We start from the raw sequence: 17,052 nt of genomic DNA, 5'->3' as shown, positions 1-17,052 counted from the left end.
GTAGTTACACCAAATTTTGAAGGTAATAATGTGATATTGGTACTGGAAGACCTTTATAAGAAGTTCAAATATAAAAACAGAACCAACTTCTTAAAAACAGAATCACTCTTTGGCAATTGGCATTCCTTGCCTTGGACTCTCTCCTGCTTTGGAAGTTCATAAAAACCACAACTAGGATTGTAAATGATTGGCTGAACTAGATAGAAGTACTTGAATAACAGAAAAGTTTACTGAATGTCGATAAATTTTTTAAAAAAAAATTATTTCCTTCTTACAGTTGATAGAGAAAAAGGTTGGAAAATGTGGCACTATTGGACTATTCATATTGCAAATAATATTTAAGAGGAGATTCAGATGGAAAGCTACAAAAAATTTAGGAAAGAGAGAATTCAGACCAGAACATGAAAAAACAATCAGGATTTTGCAGTCAGCTGAAACTAAAGCCAAAAAATATATAAATCAGAAAATATTCTAATTGGTCAATGTTAAGATTTAAACAGCATTAATAGGACATCAGTTCCTTGTATATTGATTAGCTGATATTGATCTCCTCATCCAAAAAAAAAAACAAAAATGAAGGATGATAAAATAGGGTTGATCTTGTACACACGTCACACATCTATGATTAGTCACTTAATTTTACTTGCCAATATTCATATACAAGATACGCATATGCATACAAGAATAAAGCACACACATGCACAAAAAAGTGTCCTTTTTTCCTGGACAATTCTTATTGCTCAATCAAAAAGAATTAACTATCAAGCCTCCTTTCAATTCTCCCAGTTCACATCATTATGGTAGTAGACAAAAGACCACCATCATTACCAGTCACCTTAATATGGTACAAGATGAGCATAACTCAGCTCAAACTTCAGCAGAAGATATCAGGGGACTGTGAAGACTGTCAGTGTTCGTGGAGAACTGAAGTGGCATCAATGCTGGATCCTGATAGGCAGTGACCAACTTATCAAAAAATTCATCCATTGTAGCATCATTCTGGTCTTCCTTATCCTTCTTTATCAAACTCTGTAAGTACAAAAATCAATCTCAATGTCAAGGTGAGCTGTGATAAAAAATAATAAAAAATAAAAAATAAAGAGAGTAATGGGGTTAGGGGAAGAAACAGAAAAACTTGGTCCTTAGGCATTGGTGTGACATTATTGTGACTTGTAAACATACCTCAGCAGAGTATCCAGTGAAGATGGGAAGGAAGCGCTTCCGACAGTACTCATTAAAGAGAAGTGTAAGTATTGGAAGAGGGAAAATTAATGTTGAAGCTAGAGAGACCTTCTTCAGCGTGAAGATTCCCACAGCAATACAATGCATGAGTACCAGAGAAAATATCATTGAGTTGTGCACAATAGGCCAAAACTTCCCTGCAGTTTCAAACTTTGGTTCATATACATTTATGAACTGCACCAAAGATTTGTAGAGCATTAGCACAAGCTACTTTGAACTCGGTCCAAAAATCTCTTTAGAACTTATAAATAAAAAAAATCTTTTGAAATTGAGCAACATGGAAAACAAAATGACATGCTCCCTTTATTTTTTCAAAAATAGGAGTTCCGAAGCACCATTGAAACAGGAAATCTTTCTAGTAACATTCTTAGGATCGTTACTACTTTTCCAACATCTATGGCAATGTGCGATGACCAATGTAGCATGGGTGCGTTTCTGGATTCGGGTGCGAGTGCGGGACTTGGCAATTTTTGAAACAGTAAGGTGCGTGGTGCGGCGATTAAAAAATTTCTAAAAATTTTTTATTTATATTTTTAATATATTGCTAAGTATACTCTTTGGGCTTATTTTTAGAACTACCAACCCAAGTAGCTTAGATTGGATTGAAAATTGTTTTTCCACTATCTCAATAGAAATTAGCCCATAGATAATGAATACAGGCCCAAAGGGTTTAGCCGTTTAGGTTTACTTTCTCTCTCTATATAAATATATACAAACACATCATTTAGGGTTTTTGGCTGCCTCCTCCATCATTCTTCTTTCTCAATGCCGCAGCTAGAGACAAACAGAGCCAAAAAAATATGAAGACCATCTTGTCATCAAAGACCATGGACATCCCAAATGGGGTCAAGATTGAGGTGAACGCTAAGGTTATCAAGGTGGAAGGCCCACGTGGCAATCTTGTCAGAAATTTCAAGCACTTGAACTTGGATTTTGATTTCATCACTGACGAGGAAACTGGGAAGCGAAAGTTGAAGATCGACGCTTGGTTTGGCTCCAGGAAGACCTCCACTGCCATCCGCACCGCGCTCAGCCACGTCGGTTCGGCGCCAATATGGCCTGACTCGATGTGTTTTGGCGGTTTCGGCCGATACGGACTGAATCGGAGCGAATCGGCCCGATTCGGTGCAAATCGGCCCAAGTTGGCGCGAATTGGCGCGTGTCAGGAAAAAGAAAAAAAAAAAACTGGGCGTGGCACCAACACGCAAGCAGCCACGTCGGGCCGCATTGGACGCAGGTGCGGCGCCCATTTTGCCGCGTCCGTGCGTCCCAAGCGATGACTAAAAGTTGTTGATAATTTTTAAACAAGAGATTTACAATGATATTATTTTAGGAGCATGCACTGTTGACCAAAGTTCTATCCATCCAAATTAAAATTATTCCAACATTTCATTACTAAATAAGTATGGAATGAAATTGATTTTTTCCAATTAGGGATCTTGACAGTAAAGACTAAAGAGAACCTGCCTAGTATTGCCTAAGGATGAAAATAATTTTTTTAAAAATCAAATGTAAACTATTTATTTGATATACAATTTCACCATGTCTAAGGAGCCCAGCTCAATATGATAAACTTAAAACGTAAATATAATGAAGTGGAGGGAAAAAAGCTGAGGGAGAGCCCACTAACCTGGTTACGGTAGATGATGTATGCAAGACAGAAGTACACTAAGAGGAAGGGTAGAATCAGTGGAGCCAGAAAAAAATATGCGATCCCAAGAAGTCCAAAGAAAAGAAGTCTTGGAATGTCCCTGTGGAAAGGAATAGTAGGAACTACAAGTTCATCATCGGTATTGCTTTTACAAGGTTTTGTTATTAGACTGCCAATAAGAGGGATTAGGCGAAAGAGTTCCGATGAAGTGCTTGTCCATCCAGATGTGACAACATAAGCAATGAAAAATGATGCCTACAGTCAAAAAAATATAAACATTAAACTTGATGGTATCAAATAATTATACGAAACATATATTTATTTGTGCTAGCCTTTATTTTATATATATATATATATATATAACACCAAAGTAGAATTTTCAAAGGTGGAAAATTAGTCTCACCTGTGCTGGGACCGCAACAGCTAGCCTTGCAGGAATATTCTTGGGATCAAGAATGAGGGAAAGCTGATATAAAACTGATCCAGAAAATACTGTTGCAAAGAAAATGTTCCATATTGTAAACCAAAGTACTTTGCTACATGCACTCTTTTCTATATCACTGTGAGAAACATATCCTTGAATAGATGAAAGCAACTCCATTATAGGAGGCACCATTTTCAGAAACAACTGAAGAATAAGACTGGGAAGGTATCCTGTAACTACTTCACTAACAAATGTTCTGCCCAAAAAAAATCATAAAATTAGTACTCTGTCACCAATAGATTAAATAAAACAGGCATTAGATTTTCTCATGAAAACATTATAATAATAACAAATTAGATTTCTCTTGATTTTTAAGCTGCATATGGGCAATTGATAATATCACCAAATCACCCCAAATATTCAATAAAATATCAGTCAAAACCACTGCAGTTTTCATCCCCCATGCCCAATGGCCATTTATTTTGCATGACAAAGATTATGCAATATGATAAGTTGATATATCATTAAATGATAACTAAAACCTAAGACTTGAAACTCTCATGCTCTTCAATCTTATCAATCTCATAGCAAGCTAAATAAGTGCAATCTCCTCCTTTAAACAACACATTAGAGATAATAAAATGAAGTTCAGCCTCTCAAGGACAGATATACAAGGGGGCACCATTCAATGTTTGTGTACCTGCGCCCCCTAGAACTAATTACACCGACAAAAAATTCTCCCATCCCCTTGAAATTTGCTGTATCAAGACTGCTCCAGTTTGACATAAGACACCACAGACACCTAAACAAAGTCCCTTTACAGGATGTATAATTTATATAATGAAGCAGCTTTACTCAAATTTTCATCAAAGGTGCCTTCTCTCACTGTTGTAGGGTTAAGCAGAACCAAGAAAGAAGTGTGCATTAGATTTTAGAAAGTGGAATGTAGACCATGCAGTTCAGTAAAGAGCCTTCATTTATCAAAATAATATACCCAGCCACTCTCTTTAGTGATTCTGAACTCAAATTTAATCTGAATGACAATATTTATTATTTAAAAAGTACACAGACTGGGAACTCTGAGTAGATATCATTAATTAATAAGAGGAAGCATTACATGGGACAAGTATCATCATACGCCTATGAGGAAGAGTCCTGTAGAATTAAGAAAGTCATTTACTAATTACATAGAAAGTCCGGTCAACTCTCAAGCTGTCTCTTTACAGCAATAGGGCTTAGATGGGGCCTTCATTGTTGTTTTGACTACTTTTGTGAACATAAGATCAAGGGGGAATCAGTAACCAAGTTCCTTTCAGTCAATGGCAAAAGCCAGTAAGCCATGTACAACTAAAGCTAAAATGTACTACAAAAACCAGATTCTTAATTGTGTGGTGGCAACGCCATAGATATGAAAAATTTGACCATTTTAGACGTCTAAATATCCATTTATGGACTTCAATCTAGTTATTACAATTCAATAAGGGGAAGGATCATTCTGAACCATTGTTAGCACAAGTATGCATCATGATACCAAATTCTCTGTTTAGTAAAACTGCATTAGCACCTTGATACTCTTTTGACCAAAGAGTGTTTATGCTTTTAGTGGCAATTGCCAACCTCTTAATTTTCATGATTAGTTTAAATGGTGGAGATTCCATTTTAACTGTATAATCACATAATCAGAATAGTAGTGATGAATACTTCGGACATATTCCAGTATCATCTTGAAAACACTAAATGCTCCAAAATATCTTTTTAATGTGTGTAGTTATGTTGTCTATAAACCATTTGTTAGCTTGTAATACTCATTGTAAATTGTAATTTTTGGGGATATGAAACTTTGGTTAAAGAGATAGGGAGAGTTAGTTTAACAAAAACAACAAATATAACAATTCTGATGATTACTTACATGGTAAGAATGCTCTCCAGGAAAGGCAACCAAACTTCCAACTGACTCAGGTTAGTAAGACCTTGCACAAATATGACAGGAAGAAGGAATAAGATTGTAAGGAGAATACATGCAACTATAACCACCAGCTTAGAAATCCATCTCCGAAAGAATGTTGAAGTAAAGAAAGGCCAGTAAACATCACGAGGTTCAGGAGCATGCTCTGTGACCCACTGTGTGGGATCTATTGATTGTTGCAAGTGAAAAGCAGTGGCAGCAGCATAACGGGTCTTGAAAGACACAAAGGCAGCTGGAATTTCCTTTTACATTCAAGAAAAAATATATATTAATAGGATGAACCAGGTACCACAATAATATAAAAAAGTCAACCAAGCATTATAAATATATCACACTCATTAATTACAAAGGTAGCTTACTGTAAAACAAGAATGTTATACCATTTCATGATCATGAAAAACACTTTCAGCAAGACAGCTAAAAACTTAACAAATTATTGTTAATGTATTTCATTGAGATGTATAATTATTAATAATGTATTTTTGATAAACCTAGTGGTCATATCAAGCAAATACCAGAACATATGAATTCTTAATTATCTGAATAAGATCCAAACAAAAAATGGCACAATATAACAAAAGACAAGTTTTCTTCAAGAAAACAAAAAAATAGTTTTAGCACATACGTCTCCTGCCAATGAAAGCTCTGATTGCTCCAATCTCACATTCTCCTCTATGTTCTCTAACTTTTTCTCATAATGATCCACAAGATCAACCTTGCGTCCAAATAATCCAAAACAACCCGCACGCCCATACTTGTGTTCAGTGGAATTTCCTTGCAAGTGAACAATCCTTTTGTATAACTTCTTTGCGTCATTCTCGGGGAAAAAGATGAACATTGTTAGCAACAAGGCATGCAAATTACAAAATAGCACCCACATTTTCAATTCAATAGTTAAAATATTTGTGTTTTATTCACAATACAATTTACCACTAAAATTTTTTTTTTTTTTTTAAATTACGTAAAATTTACATTGAATCACCCAGAAATAAAGGCACAACTTTTCATACACATTTAACCATTTTCTTTGTAAGAACACCCAGCTATTTATTTAATAAAGCTACTGAAGTGTTACTGTTCATGCTTGTATCGCTATGGTTCTTTAGGATATTTATGTCTATAAATTTACTTTTTATTCAAGACAATGTGTACGGTCAGGACTAAATTTAATTAACAGTTATGATCTGATGTCTTTTTCCTCTGACAATAGGGGTTACAAAAACTTCATATTCGACTCGTGACTTCTTTATTATGAAATTGATTTTTTCTTGTTACTTATTTTCAAGGCTCTAGAATTTTACTTTTTTTTAGCACACTTGGGAGGTTGTCCCTACATTTCCACTAAGAAACATAGGCTTCAACAGAAGATCAAAGTACGCATATGTTGGATCACTTCCTCCTCTTGGCATTTCCAACAGAGGCATCCGGGGTTCAAATTCCCCCTTCCCAAGTATCGAATTATAAAAAATATATATTGGCTAATTCCATGTGACAAACATAGTGTTTAAGGGTTTTAATTTATGGAATTAAGGTTTGATTAAAAGTCTGTCCAGAGCTGCTGTTGAAAACTAAAGACAATTTTCGATCAAGCGAAACCAAGGCTAGCTCGAGCTAAACATTAAAAGCTCAATCGAGCAAAATCATCAAGCCTACAATTCCGAATTCTGTTAGAAAACAAATTTGTGTCTATCCTAAACCATACTATATAAGGAACATTAAGCAAAAATAAATTGGAAAGAGAGAGAGCAGCCACAGAAAATAGAGTTTGAAGTGTTTCCCCATGAGCCTAAACAGAGAAACTCATCCTTCTGCTTTGATCCAAAAGCAAGAAAAACAAGTTGTGTGTGTTCCTATACGCCTTAAACCTTAAAACTTTCTTTGAAACCATAATTATTATTTTCAGTGAGTTTACTACAGAAAATCTTCAAGCAGTTCCTAGGAGTTCTAGAGGTCTAGTTTGTGCGGATGAGGTTATTTGAGAGGATCCCTATAGAAGGATTCCAAAGGTTCTAGGAGTGCTGCAGTAGGAAGGAAAGCTGGGGTTTGCAAAGGTTACAAAGAGAGTTTTAGAGAGCAAATGTTTTTTTTTTGATAAGTAACAAAAATTTTATTAAAAAATGAAAAATAGCCAACCCGAGTACATTGGGAATGTACTATGGGGGCAAAAATCAATAACCAAGATTACAACGATCAAGTAAAACAGGAAGGGAAGAATAAGAAAAATGACAAAAGACCACACTCCAATCGAGGAGAATGTGTAAGAAAAAAGACTTAATCTCTAATATAGAGCGTTCACAACCCTCAAAGCATCTAGCATTCATTTCGCGCCAAATACACCATAACAAGCAATGAGGCACAATTCTCCACAACTCTATATTTCTATGTCTTCCAAACTTACCCTGCCAAGAATGACCTATACTTACAAATGTTTTGTAAGTATAGGTCATTCTAAATATTCCCTTATAGTGAATTTTCTAATGGGATTGGGTCCTGGAGTGGTTTTTCCATTGAAGATGTTCTTCAATGGTTTTCCAATTTATTACCAAATCTATATTGTTTACTGCTTTAGATTTGGTATACTATAACTCTGGTTGAATCCTTGTGCTGGACTTTCTGGGAATAACTCAGAACTTATTGAATAAATTTGATTAATTCATGCTGAATAAGTTGTAGACGGTCTACATAAGATCTTTTTTCAGCATACATTATACTGTTCTCCCTACTGCACAATCCCTGAACATCTCCCGACTTCACAATCAATTTAATATTTTATCTTGAAATATTTTCGAGAGACATAACAAGTAAATACTAGTAATAATGCTCAACCATGTATAAATATACTACTTCCTCAATCACAAAGTCAGTCTTCAGAAATACATAACAAAAGTAGGAGAAAAATTGCAAGCACTCAAAAATACAAAACGTATATAGAAAAACAATTGGACCATCAATCACAAGTTCCATTTGACACAGATGTCAAAGGTAAAATCATTGAGATAATCAAGCACAAGACTCAGAATTTCCTGACAATTAATTGGATTGTTCAGAAAGAAGAATTTCATTTTGAGGAGAGGCAAAACAGAAAACATACTGACACTGCAAGGATAATAAACATCAGACTAAATGCTTACAATGAGACCTCGAAGTTTGTTTGTTCGACGAACAACAATATGTGACAAATATGTTGAAGGGTGAACCTCCGTAAAGAAGTTCTCAATACTGTCACTGATGCTGCTCTGAACAGAAACAGGGATACTACGAACTACAACAGTGAACTGATGCGGCTGAGGTTTGGATGAATAAAAATAAGCAATCCTTTTTGAAGAGATATATTTATATTCCTGCAGAATCAAAAGCTAATCAGCAAACAGATCAAGTTTTGGCTCTCGTATGACTATTGTAACCATAGTTTTATTCATTAACACATTTTAGCATTTTGTCTTGCTTTGCTAAGAATTTGCATGTTTTAACTAGTAAGTTAGAGATATGCCAGGGTCAGTACCATCAAATTCAGATGCACAGTCAATATTTTCCTCTCCAAGACACCACCATGTGGTGAGTGAAGATCTTCCACCAACATATAAACTAAGGAAAAAACTTAGGTACAATTCCTTAGGTTCTCCAATTGAATTCATTGCATGGTTGTATTGACCAATGCAACAAAAATAGTGTTATCTTTTCCAAGGACAATTAACTGTGGTTCCTTGGTCAATGCAACCGCATGGTTGAATTTAATTGGGGAACCTAAGGTGTCCCCCCCCCCCCCCAAAAAAAAAAGAAAATGATTTGTCCCAGTCATAAAAATGTTTTCATTTTTAATCTCATGTAAAAGCCATTTGACATTGGAGATTTCTGTTAAAGAAGTATTGATCTCAGATAGCTAGAGCTCTTATTTAGTCATCAAGATAGAACTGCACAAAATTGACTTACATAATACAGTAGATACCAGATAAATATAGTGACAACATAGACAGCGCTGAAGTGAACCCATAATCTGCACACAAAAAAAAGTGTAAGTTTTCCTTCACACTTATAACCTGTGTAAGAATACAAGAAAATATTCTATATGTAATGGGGAAGTTCATCAATTTCTTAGAATTCACTAAAGCGTGAAGTATGAAATGTACCCATACCGAACGGATTTCCTCAAATTTCACTGACAAAATCCTTATACTTGAAGAAAAAAAGAAGCATATCTTTAATTGATCCACCCAAATTTCTAGGTTACTTAATTAGCATGTAGGTTTTACTCAGGCTGGAAACTCAATTTCCATGGCAAAGCTACCTAGATTGCAAGTTAAGGTATTAATAGATGTCCTTCTCCCACTAAAATGGGACAATGGATGGCAGTTAGATTTGGCTTAAAATGATTGAACCCTACAGCTAAATACATGAGTGCTTCACCCACTTTTAATAAAATTTAGCACCATTATTCATTCTGATTTTCTGAAATTACTTCACACTAAACTTTGCTTCATCTGAAAATAAAATTGAGGTAATATTTACCTTTTTGAGCCACTGCTTACATTGGAAATGGTAAATACATCCAGAGAATTATTTGAAAAATCAGCAAAGTCAATATCTTCAAGCTGATCTCCTGTGCAGTTCACTGGAAGAATAACAAAGATCCCAATAATCCCAGCTACCAAAAATACTTTCAGACTGCAGTATTCACATAAAAGCATGATTGTTGAGTCAAGATCACAGAAAATTTTGGGCACCGGGGGGGGGGGGGGGGGGGGGAGGAATAACCAATTAAATTTCTGAACACCAATGTCAACAGCAAGAACCGTCAAAAATGCTCTATAATGGTAGAAATGAGAAGACCACTCCGAAAAAATAATTTGTGTTTATTATGAATGACCAGATATGTTTAACTGAAATGACATCCACATTGATAAACTACTAAGAAATGGTGAATTCAATCACTTAACCGCTATTCTAACACTTCCACTCACATCATGGGTGGCCCAACATGTGGAATATTTAAATGAGGGGTAAAGTGAAGATAGGATTGGACTCAAACCCACTTGCTCTAATATCAGGATAAACTACCATGTCCCAAAAATTTAAGTGGTAGCAAAGGGTGATTTTAAATACTTGGGACAACAGCAATTATAATATTACCCTCCACTGAGTAATAGAATCTTGCTGCTGTGGATTGTGTATGTAACTCTAATTCTAAAAGGGGAAAAACTGTGACGTGCTTGCCTAGTTACCTATATTCTTGAACAATAGGTAGCTATGTAATCATCTGGACAAGGATACATGCAGCTAAGTACTCATTGTATTGATTTTAAGTGTTTGCGTACTTCTGTTTTAGTGTCACATTCATTTGTAATGTTTAATGGAAGTTCCTTTATTTCTAAAAAATCAAATGAAAAAGACAAAGACAATGGACTTAGGAAAAAGGACTCTAAGTCAATAATAGGTGCCTTCCATGGCACTTTGCAAACTTCTCTCTTTCCTTTCTTTTAAGTCATTCTTTGTTACTCAACTTTCTCTCAATCATTGGCCTTGAATTCCAGCACCACGTTTTAGAATATAATACACCTACAATCCAAAGAGTCTCAACTTAGAATCTTGCTTAATGCATGTTCTTCAGCAACAGCACGCTCTAATGTTTTTTGCATGTCCCTGTGCCTATAATTTATCCAGTCTTTATCCAATTATTTGCAATCCACAAGACACTATTTCTCTCCCATGAAAAGTTAAAATGCAAACAGACAATATTTACATGATCAAACTGAGAAGAATACATTGGTTTACATATAAAAGCTTTGTTTGTTGACAATAACATTTTTCTTGTGAAGGACTTAGATTACCTGAAGGTTATAATGCGCATATAAACCACAGCATCCAATCCTGATAATGACAGTAGTTCCTCTTCAGAAAGCTTCCAAGCCTTTCTCACCCAACCAGGGGAAGGTATTAGTCTTTCTAGGTTGAAACGACTTCTCCTTTTGGAAGTTCCTTCCACTAGCAAGCGTGGTACATAAACATCATAATAAAATGGTTGTTTTCTCAATATAGAGTACAATGTGAAGAATAAAACACATAACCCAAAATTTATTCCCAGTGACGTTAGAAGAGCAGACACAAGCATCTCTGCCAAGTAATCTCAAGGCCTTGAATTATATGATCTATCAACGACCAAGCTGCAATCATAAAGAAAATACTTAAGGCTACCAATATAAAGTTCACATAGAACTTAAGTCAACAGTTGTAAGAAGTATAAGAGAGTGCTACAACAATTTTTGTACAAGCATATAAATGAAAATTTATGAGATACAGCTGGGTGGTGCAGCTTGTTCATTAAAACAAACAACTGTGCCAGATGGAAATGCTGAAAAACAGTGGCACAACAGTACTTAAAATCCAAAAACCAAATATTCCTAAAAAGGTCATAATTATATATCTTTTGGGTGTGTACAAGTGAATTATACATACATACATATATATAAAATATCCCTAAGGCGTTTATTGTCAACCACATGCAAGATACTTCACAAAATGACAACTTAATTAACATTTAACCCTTTTTTTTCTAATTTTTATTGGAATAAGCCATTGTATTTAACCCAAAATCTTCTCTTCTCCTTTTTCTTTAACTTTTTGGATTATCTTTATTAAGCAATCAACTCATAGCCATCAACATGGGTAGAATCATCAACATTTGTATTCCCAGGAATGATTTTTTGCAACAGTTTTGTAATAAAAATTCACAAAAGATTTTCATACGCCAGAAGGGAAATGACTCTCACACTCAACAATCAAGGCTAAAGCTGAGATACCCAGATGCTCAATTTGGATTCAGAGGCTTAAATAACACGCATGTTCAATCAAGTTCAAGAAGCCAGAGAAGTGAATTCAAAGAGAAAAATTTTCCAAACAAAAGAACATAACAATAATCATAGTATGATTCGAAAGTAGGAGAGAAATCCAAACCTCGTATCGTTTGAAGCGTGTGAAGCTAAAGTGAAGAGCAGTACAAGTGTAAACATGGGCAAACTGATTGAGGAAAGTATTCCTTTGATGAAGAATTTTTTTGTCTCCTAGTACTTCTTAGTGAAATCTAAGTCGATCAGTACCGAAATCGACTGTTAGTTGCTCTGATGTCGATTACCAAAAATGCCCCTGTCATGTGCTAAGTTCTTAGGTTTTTGTGAATATTATTAACTTAAGCCTCACCAAAGTTTTGGCCGACACCACACCGATATTTTTCTGTTAGGGGTGTTAATACTATTTTGTATTGTTAGAATGAATGATACAGAAGAAATTGAAGAAATTTTGTTGTGTTTGATACCTCTTCCTTGGATGATTTAAATGTTTTGCTTGATGTTGATACGAATAAGTTGTATTATTGTAGCCGTGTTGCCAATACTTTGGCCTATGTGGCCAATTTGTAATTGCTGTTTGTTGTTTTATATATGCACCTGATTAACCAAATACATATATATATATATATAAAATCCAAATTCATGTGGCTTTAATTGGATGAGATAGTTTAAGTGTCTGTTTGTGCAAAATAAGCATATTTCAAATAGATCTTAAGGGTCTGTTTGAGGCATTTGGCATGAATTATTTTTTACAACTTATTTTACTATTCAGCTTATTTTTGCTACTATTTATGGGCCTCATTATATTTTTTGTACTAGTCATGGGTTCCACTACATTTTTTGGTACTATTTATGGGTCTCACTATACTATTTCAACTATCTTTTATCTTTTTCTACACTACTTTCAGTAAAAAAAATTTCAGTTCTAGCAAAATAAGTAGATCCTAGATATACACTAATTTTGTTAGGCTTATAAGTGATCACAAAAAACCAAATTTATAATTTAACTAGTTCTCGAGGCTTCCTTGGGCCCTTAAGCATTTGCATCCAGAATCCTAAATGCTATATGTTGCCTTTATTTAGCATTTGTCTTTCAAAAACCTCCCACATTCGGAATTGTAAAAGTAAAGAATGGTAAAAAAATTTCCAACACTGCTACAGTGCCATCTTACTTTTATGATGGCATTGTATACTATTGTATTTATTTTTTAAATCTATTTTATTCTTTCTTTCCTCTATGTCAGACTTCTCAACTCTCACTCTCTCTCTGAATTGCTCTCAACTATTTGGATATATTATTTTACTGTATAGAAATATTATTTTAATATGTTATATTGTAAAATAAAAATTGGGATGCTAAAAATATTGTAAAATAGTATGGTATAATTGACAAAGTAACTTTTTAAAATGGTAAAATAAGATAGGATACGAATGCTCTAACATGGAAATTTTGGAGCTATGCTGTTTTGGGATATGTTTGATTTGATGAGGGTCTTTAATATGAGGTTATTTTGGGGACTTAGTTTTGAGGAGATGTAACACAATTGTTATGCAACGCCTTAAAACGTTAGTAGGTCCAACCGCTAGTCAAATACGCGCGAAGAGTTGAATACTGAATTCGGAACTTTGAATTGAAGTGTAGCCCCCACAGTGCCCACTTCCGATAAAAAAGAAAAATGAAAAAGGAAATTTAGGTCGGTAATAACCGTTTTCTTCAAGTTTTTATAAGAGTGTTGCTTTCTCTATTTTATTGCAATTTTAATGCAAACCCAATCCAAACTTTGTTAATTAGGTAGCTACCATTCTCAAATTCTATTCCTTATCTTATATAGGACTTTGAGCAATATTAAATCGCTCCAACTCATTAATTAGGTAGTAGTTGTGTTTTAACTTAAAATGTCAATTTATTTCTAGATCTAGTTTATATATAATATTCCATTTTTTAAGGTATAATTAAAATTTTATACCCTTGTTTTTTTAAAACAAAATAACAATAATTTACAACCAAGTATTAGCCTCAAAAATTTTGAAATCAATTATGGATCGTTAATAGAGTAATCATGGTCAACTAGGTGTATTATTTTCCATCTTTAATTGATATGCATTTTTTTGCTACTATTAATGTTATTTTAGTTACACTCTAAATGCAATACATTAGATTTTCCAATTAAATTCAAACACGTGACTGTATTAATCATAAAAGACAAACAATGGCTTTAACATCAGTCTTACTAAAGTAGAATTTCAACAAAATTATAATTCTCCTATATCAGCCTCAACAAAAAGGTAAAGTCAAACTAATTTTTGAATAGTACGTTAGTACACGTATTGAGACATTGTAGCCCAACAAACCAATTTATTTCATTTTAGATTATGTCTCTCTTTGTCAACCCTCTTTGAAGCTTAAGCTTTCACCATCTTAGACTTTGCCACCGAATTGGTTTTAGAGCTAGTTTACATTCTCAGCCAAGGAAGCAAGGACCCATAAACTTGAAATATCAAACTCGCATCGTACGCCATTTCAAAGTGGGTTGTGTCACAATTTCGGTGGACAAGGGTTATGATCTAGTGGTGGGAAAAAATTGGAAAATAACATCAAGTTGAAAACAATTTTGTTAGTTAGCAATGTTTTCAAACTATTTAGCAAACTAACATCTCGAGTTTCTTAGACTCGAGTTCACTATAGTAACTCGAGTCTTAGAAAATCGAGTTCTTGCTCCCAAGAACCCACTTCCTTCTTCCTTCTTCCTTCTTCCTTCTTCCTTCTTCATCTCATGATCTCAAAATTTAAAAAAGAAAATTCTCACGATCTCGTAATTTAAAAAAGAAAAAAAGAAAAAGGAAAAAAAAGGAGAATCGAAGAAAAAGAGAGAAAGTAGAGATATATCGATTTGTTGCTGAGATTACAACAAATGGGTGGGTTTGGTTTTTGCAGGTGACTTCTTCTTCTTCTTCTGGTTTCTTTTTCTTCGTTTCTCTCTGGGTATGTTTGTGGTTGATGTATGATTTCATTTACTGAACTCGGGTCTTAGAGACTCGAGTTCCGCGAAACTTGAGTTTCTATGACTTGAGTTGCTACAGTAAACTCGAGTCTCTCAGACTCGAAATGTTAGTATGCTAAATAGTTTGGAAACGTTGCTAACTAAAGAAATTGTTTGCAGCTCGGTGTTATTTTCCAATTTTTTTTCTCTAGTGGTGCGTCACCAACATGGGTCTATTTTGGTGTTTTTTTTTTTCTTTTTGTACGTTGGGTCTATTCGGGTTTGATTTGTGATGTTGGATCTACTCAAGCTATTTGTGTTTGATTTAGAGTTTAATGTTGAATCTAATTAGGTTGATCAGGGTTTGATGTGGCTGGAATTTTATTTTTGCATTTGGCATTATTTTTGAAACACTTTAGTTAATTGTCATCATTTGTAAAACTATTTAGAAAACTAGCATTTCGAGGTTTTAAAACTCAAGTTCAAGGATGGAACTTGATTCTCTAAGACTTGAGTTACAAGCGGTGGCAATCTGATTTACATCATTTGTTTTTCTTCCTCCTCTATTCATTTTCTTTTTTTTTTCTTATCTTACATTCCTGCGTTCCTTCTATAGAACTCGAGTCTAAGAAACTCGTGGAACCTCTATTCATCTTCTTCTTCTTTTTTTTCTTATTTTGCGTTCCTACGTTCCTTCTATAGAACTCGAGTTTAAGAACTCAATTTCCACGTGATTAAACTGTTCCACCCCAGCACTAAAACTAGAAGTTCACTGAACTAGAGTCTCAAGACTCAAGATGCTAAGGCCCTGTTTGGTTTGGAGAAATCTCAAAACTCTTTTCTCATAACTCGTATCTTTAACTCATATCTCATATCTGTAATCTTATTTTTCTCTTAACTCTATCCCAATTGTGTTTGGCTCAAAAACTTGGGTGTAGTTTTTAGTTAAAACACTCTTAATGGTGGAGCCTACAAGCTGACTTTGGTCAGAACGGTAACCTGCGTGAACAACCACCTCACAAAACATAGCAACCACTACCAAGCTAAACCCAGCAACCACCACCAAGTTAAGCCCAGCAACCACCGATCCCAACCCTCAACCCACCGATCGCAACCCACAACCCACTGATCCCAACCTTCAAAAACTCAATCCATTGCAACCACCGCACAAAACATCGATCGGAACCCACAAACCCACCGTGATAGATCGGCCCTTTCTCTCCCTCTCCTATGTCAGATCGGTGAAGAAGAAAGTATATTTATGTGATGAGAAAGGTGAAGAGGAAAGAATAAACAAATTGAGAAGAAGAAGAAGAAGAAGAATAAAGAAAAGGAGGAATTAGAACAAGCAATTGGTTTTTAGCAAAGAAGAAGAAAAAACAAAGAAGAAAGAAAATTTTGTGTTTGCTTCTGGGTTCCAGCATAGAAGAAGAAAAAAAAAAGTTTTGTGAGATGTACGGCTGAGTTTGGATTGGGCGTTTTGTGGCCACGTCCAGCGTTTTGCGTTTTTTTTTTTTTTTTTTTTCTTCTTCAGCTGCTGTACGGGTCAGGGGACAAAGGCTACTGTTCATGCACTGTGCATGAACAGTAGCCCGCTTTTGCTGACTTTTCAGCACATTTGTGGGTCCCGTGTACTGTTCACGGGACCCACAAACTTCACTTTACAGAATTTTTTTATTAAAAATGGGTCCCACGACACTATTCACACATTTAAAAATTATTTTAGTACAGTGTTTTCAGTTTTCAGTTTTCAGCAATAAGCTCTATTCAAACGGACCCGTAGTTTGACTTGATGAGACCACACGATAAGATGGGTCCACAAATGTGATTAAATTTACAAAAATTTCATGATAACTCATAACTCTAAATCTGAAAACAAGAAAAATTTGTTCTGGTTTCCCATAACTCTATCCCAATGATGAGAATCAACAAACATTCAAGGATCCATT

General features: G+C 34.8%; 1 protein-coding gene across 3 annotated transcripts; it reads right to left on the bottom strand.

The window, feature by feature from the left end:
* Positions 1 to 485: 485 nt before the first annotated feature.
* Positions 486 to 12,347, bottom strand: LOC142627955 (hyperosmolality-gated Ca2+ permeable channel 2.4). 3 transcript variants are annotated; one of them, XR_012842968.1, is made up of 11 exons: positions 12,232 to 12,347; positions 11,109 to 11,441; positions 9,790 to 9,945; positions 9,214 to 9,277; positions 8,415 to 8,624; positions 5,909 to 6,100; positions 5,227 to 5,525; positions 3,297 to 3,573; positions 2,873 to 3,148; positions 1,183 to 1,379; positions 486 to 1,029 (listed from the first exon to the last, which is right to left on the bottom strand). XR_012842968.1 is itself a non-coding variant. In XM_075801857.1 (11 exons), the coding sequence occupies exons 2-11, from the start codon at positions 11,387 to 11,389 to the stop codon at positions 868 to 870; spliced, it is 2,151 nt and encodes a 716-aa protein (XP_075657972.1). In that variant the 5' UTR covers positions 11,390 to 11,441; positions 12,232 to 12,347; the 3' UTR covers positions 486 to 867. The 3 variants fall into 3 exon arrangements, 2 of the variants coding, with proteins under 2 accessions (XP_075657972.1, XP_075657973.1); XM_075801857.1 differs by having other exon boundaries at positions 1,183 to 1,416; XM_075801858.1 differs by having other exon boundaries at positions 1,183 to 1,416; positions 5,909 to 6,088.
* Positions 12,348 to 17,052: the final 4,705 nt, after the last annotated feature.

The sequence above is a fragment of the Castanea sativa genome, chromosome 3 (genome assembly GCF_040712315.1).
Source record: "Castanea sativa cultivar Marrone di Chiusa Pesio chromosome 3, ASM4071231v1".
Taxonomy (NCBI): Eukaryota; Viridiplantae; Streptophyta; class Magnoliopsida; order Fagales; family Fagaceae; genus Castanea; species Castanea sativa.
The sequence above is the reverse complement of the archived record's forward strand: the minus strand, read 5'-3'. Positions and strand labels throughout refer to the sequence as shown.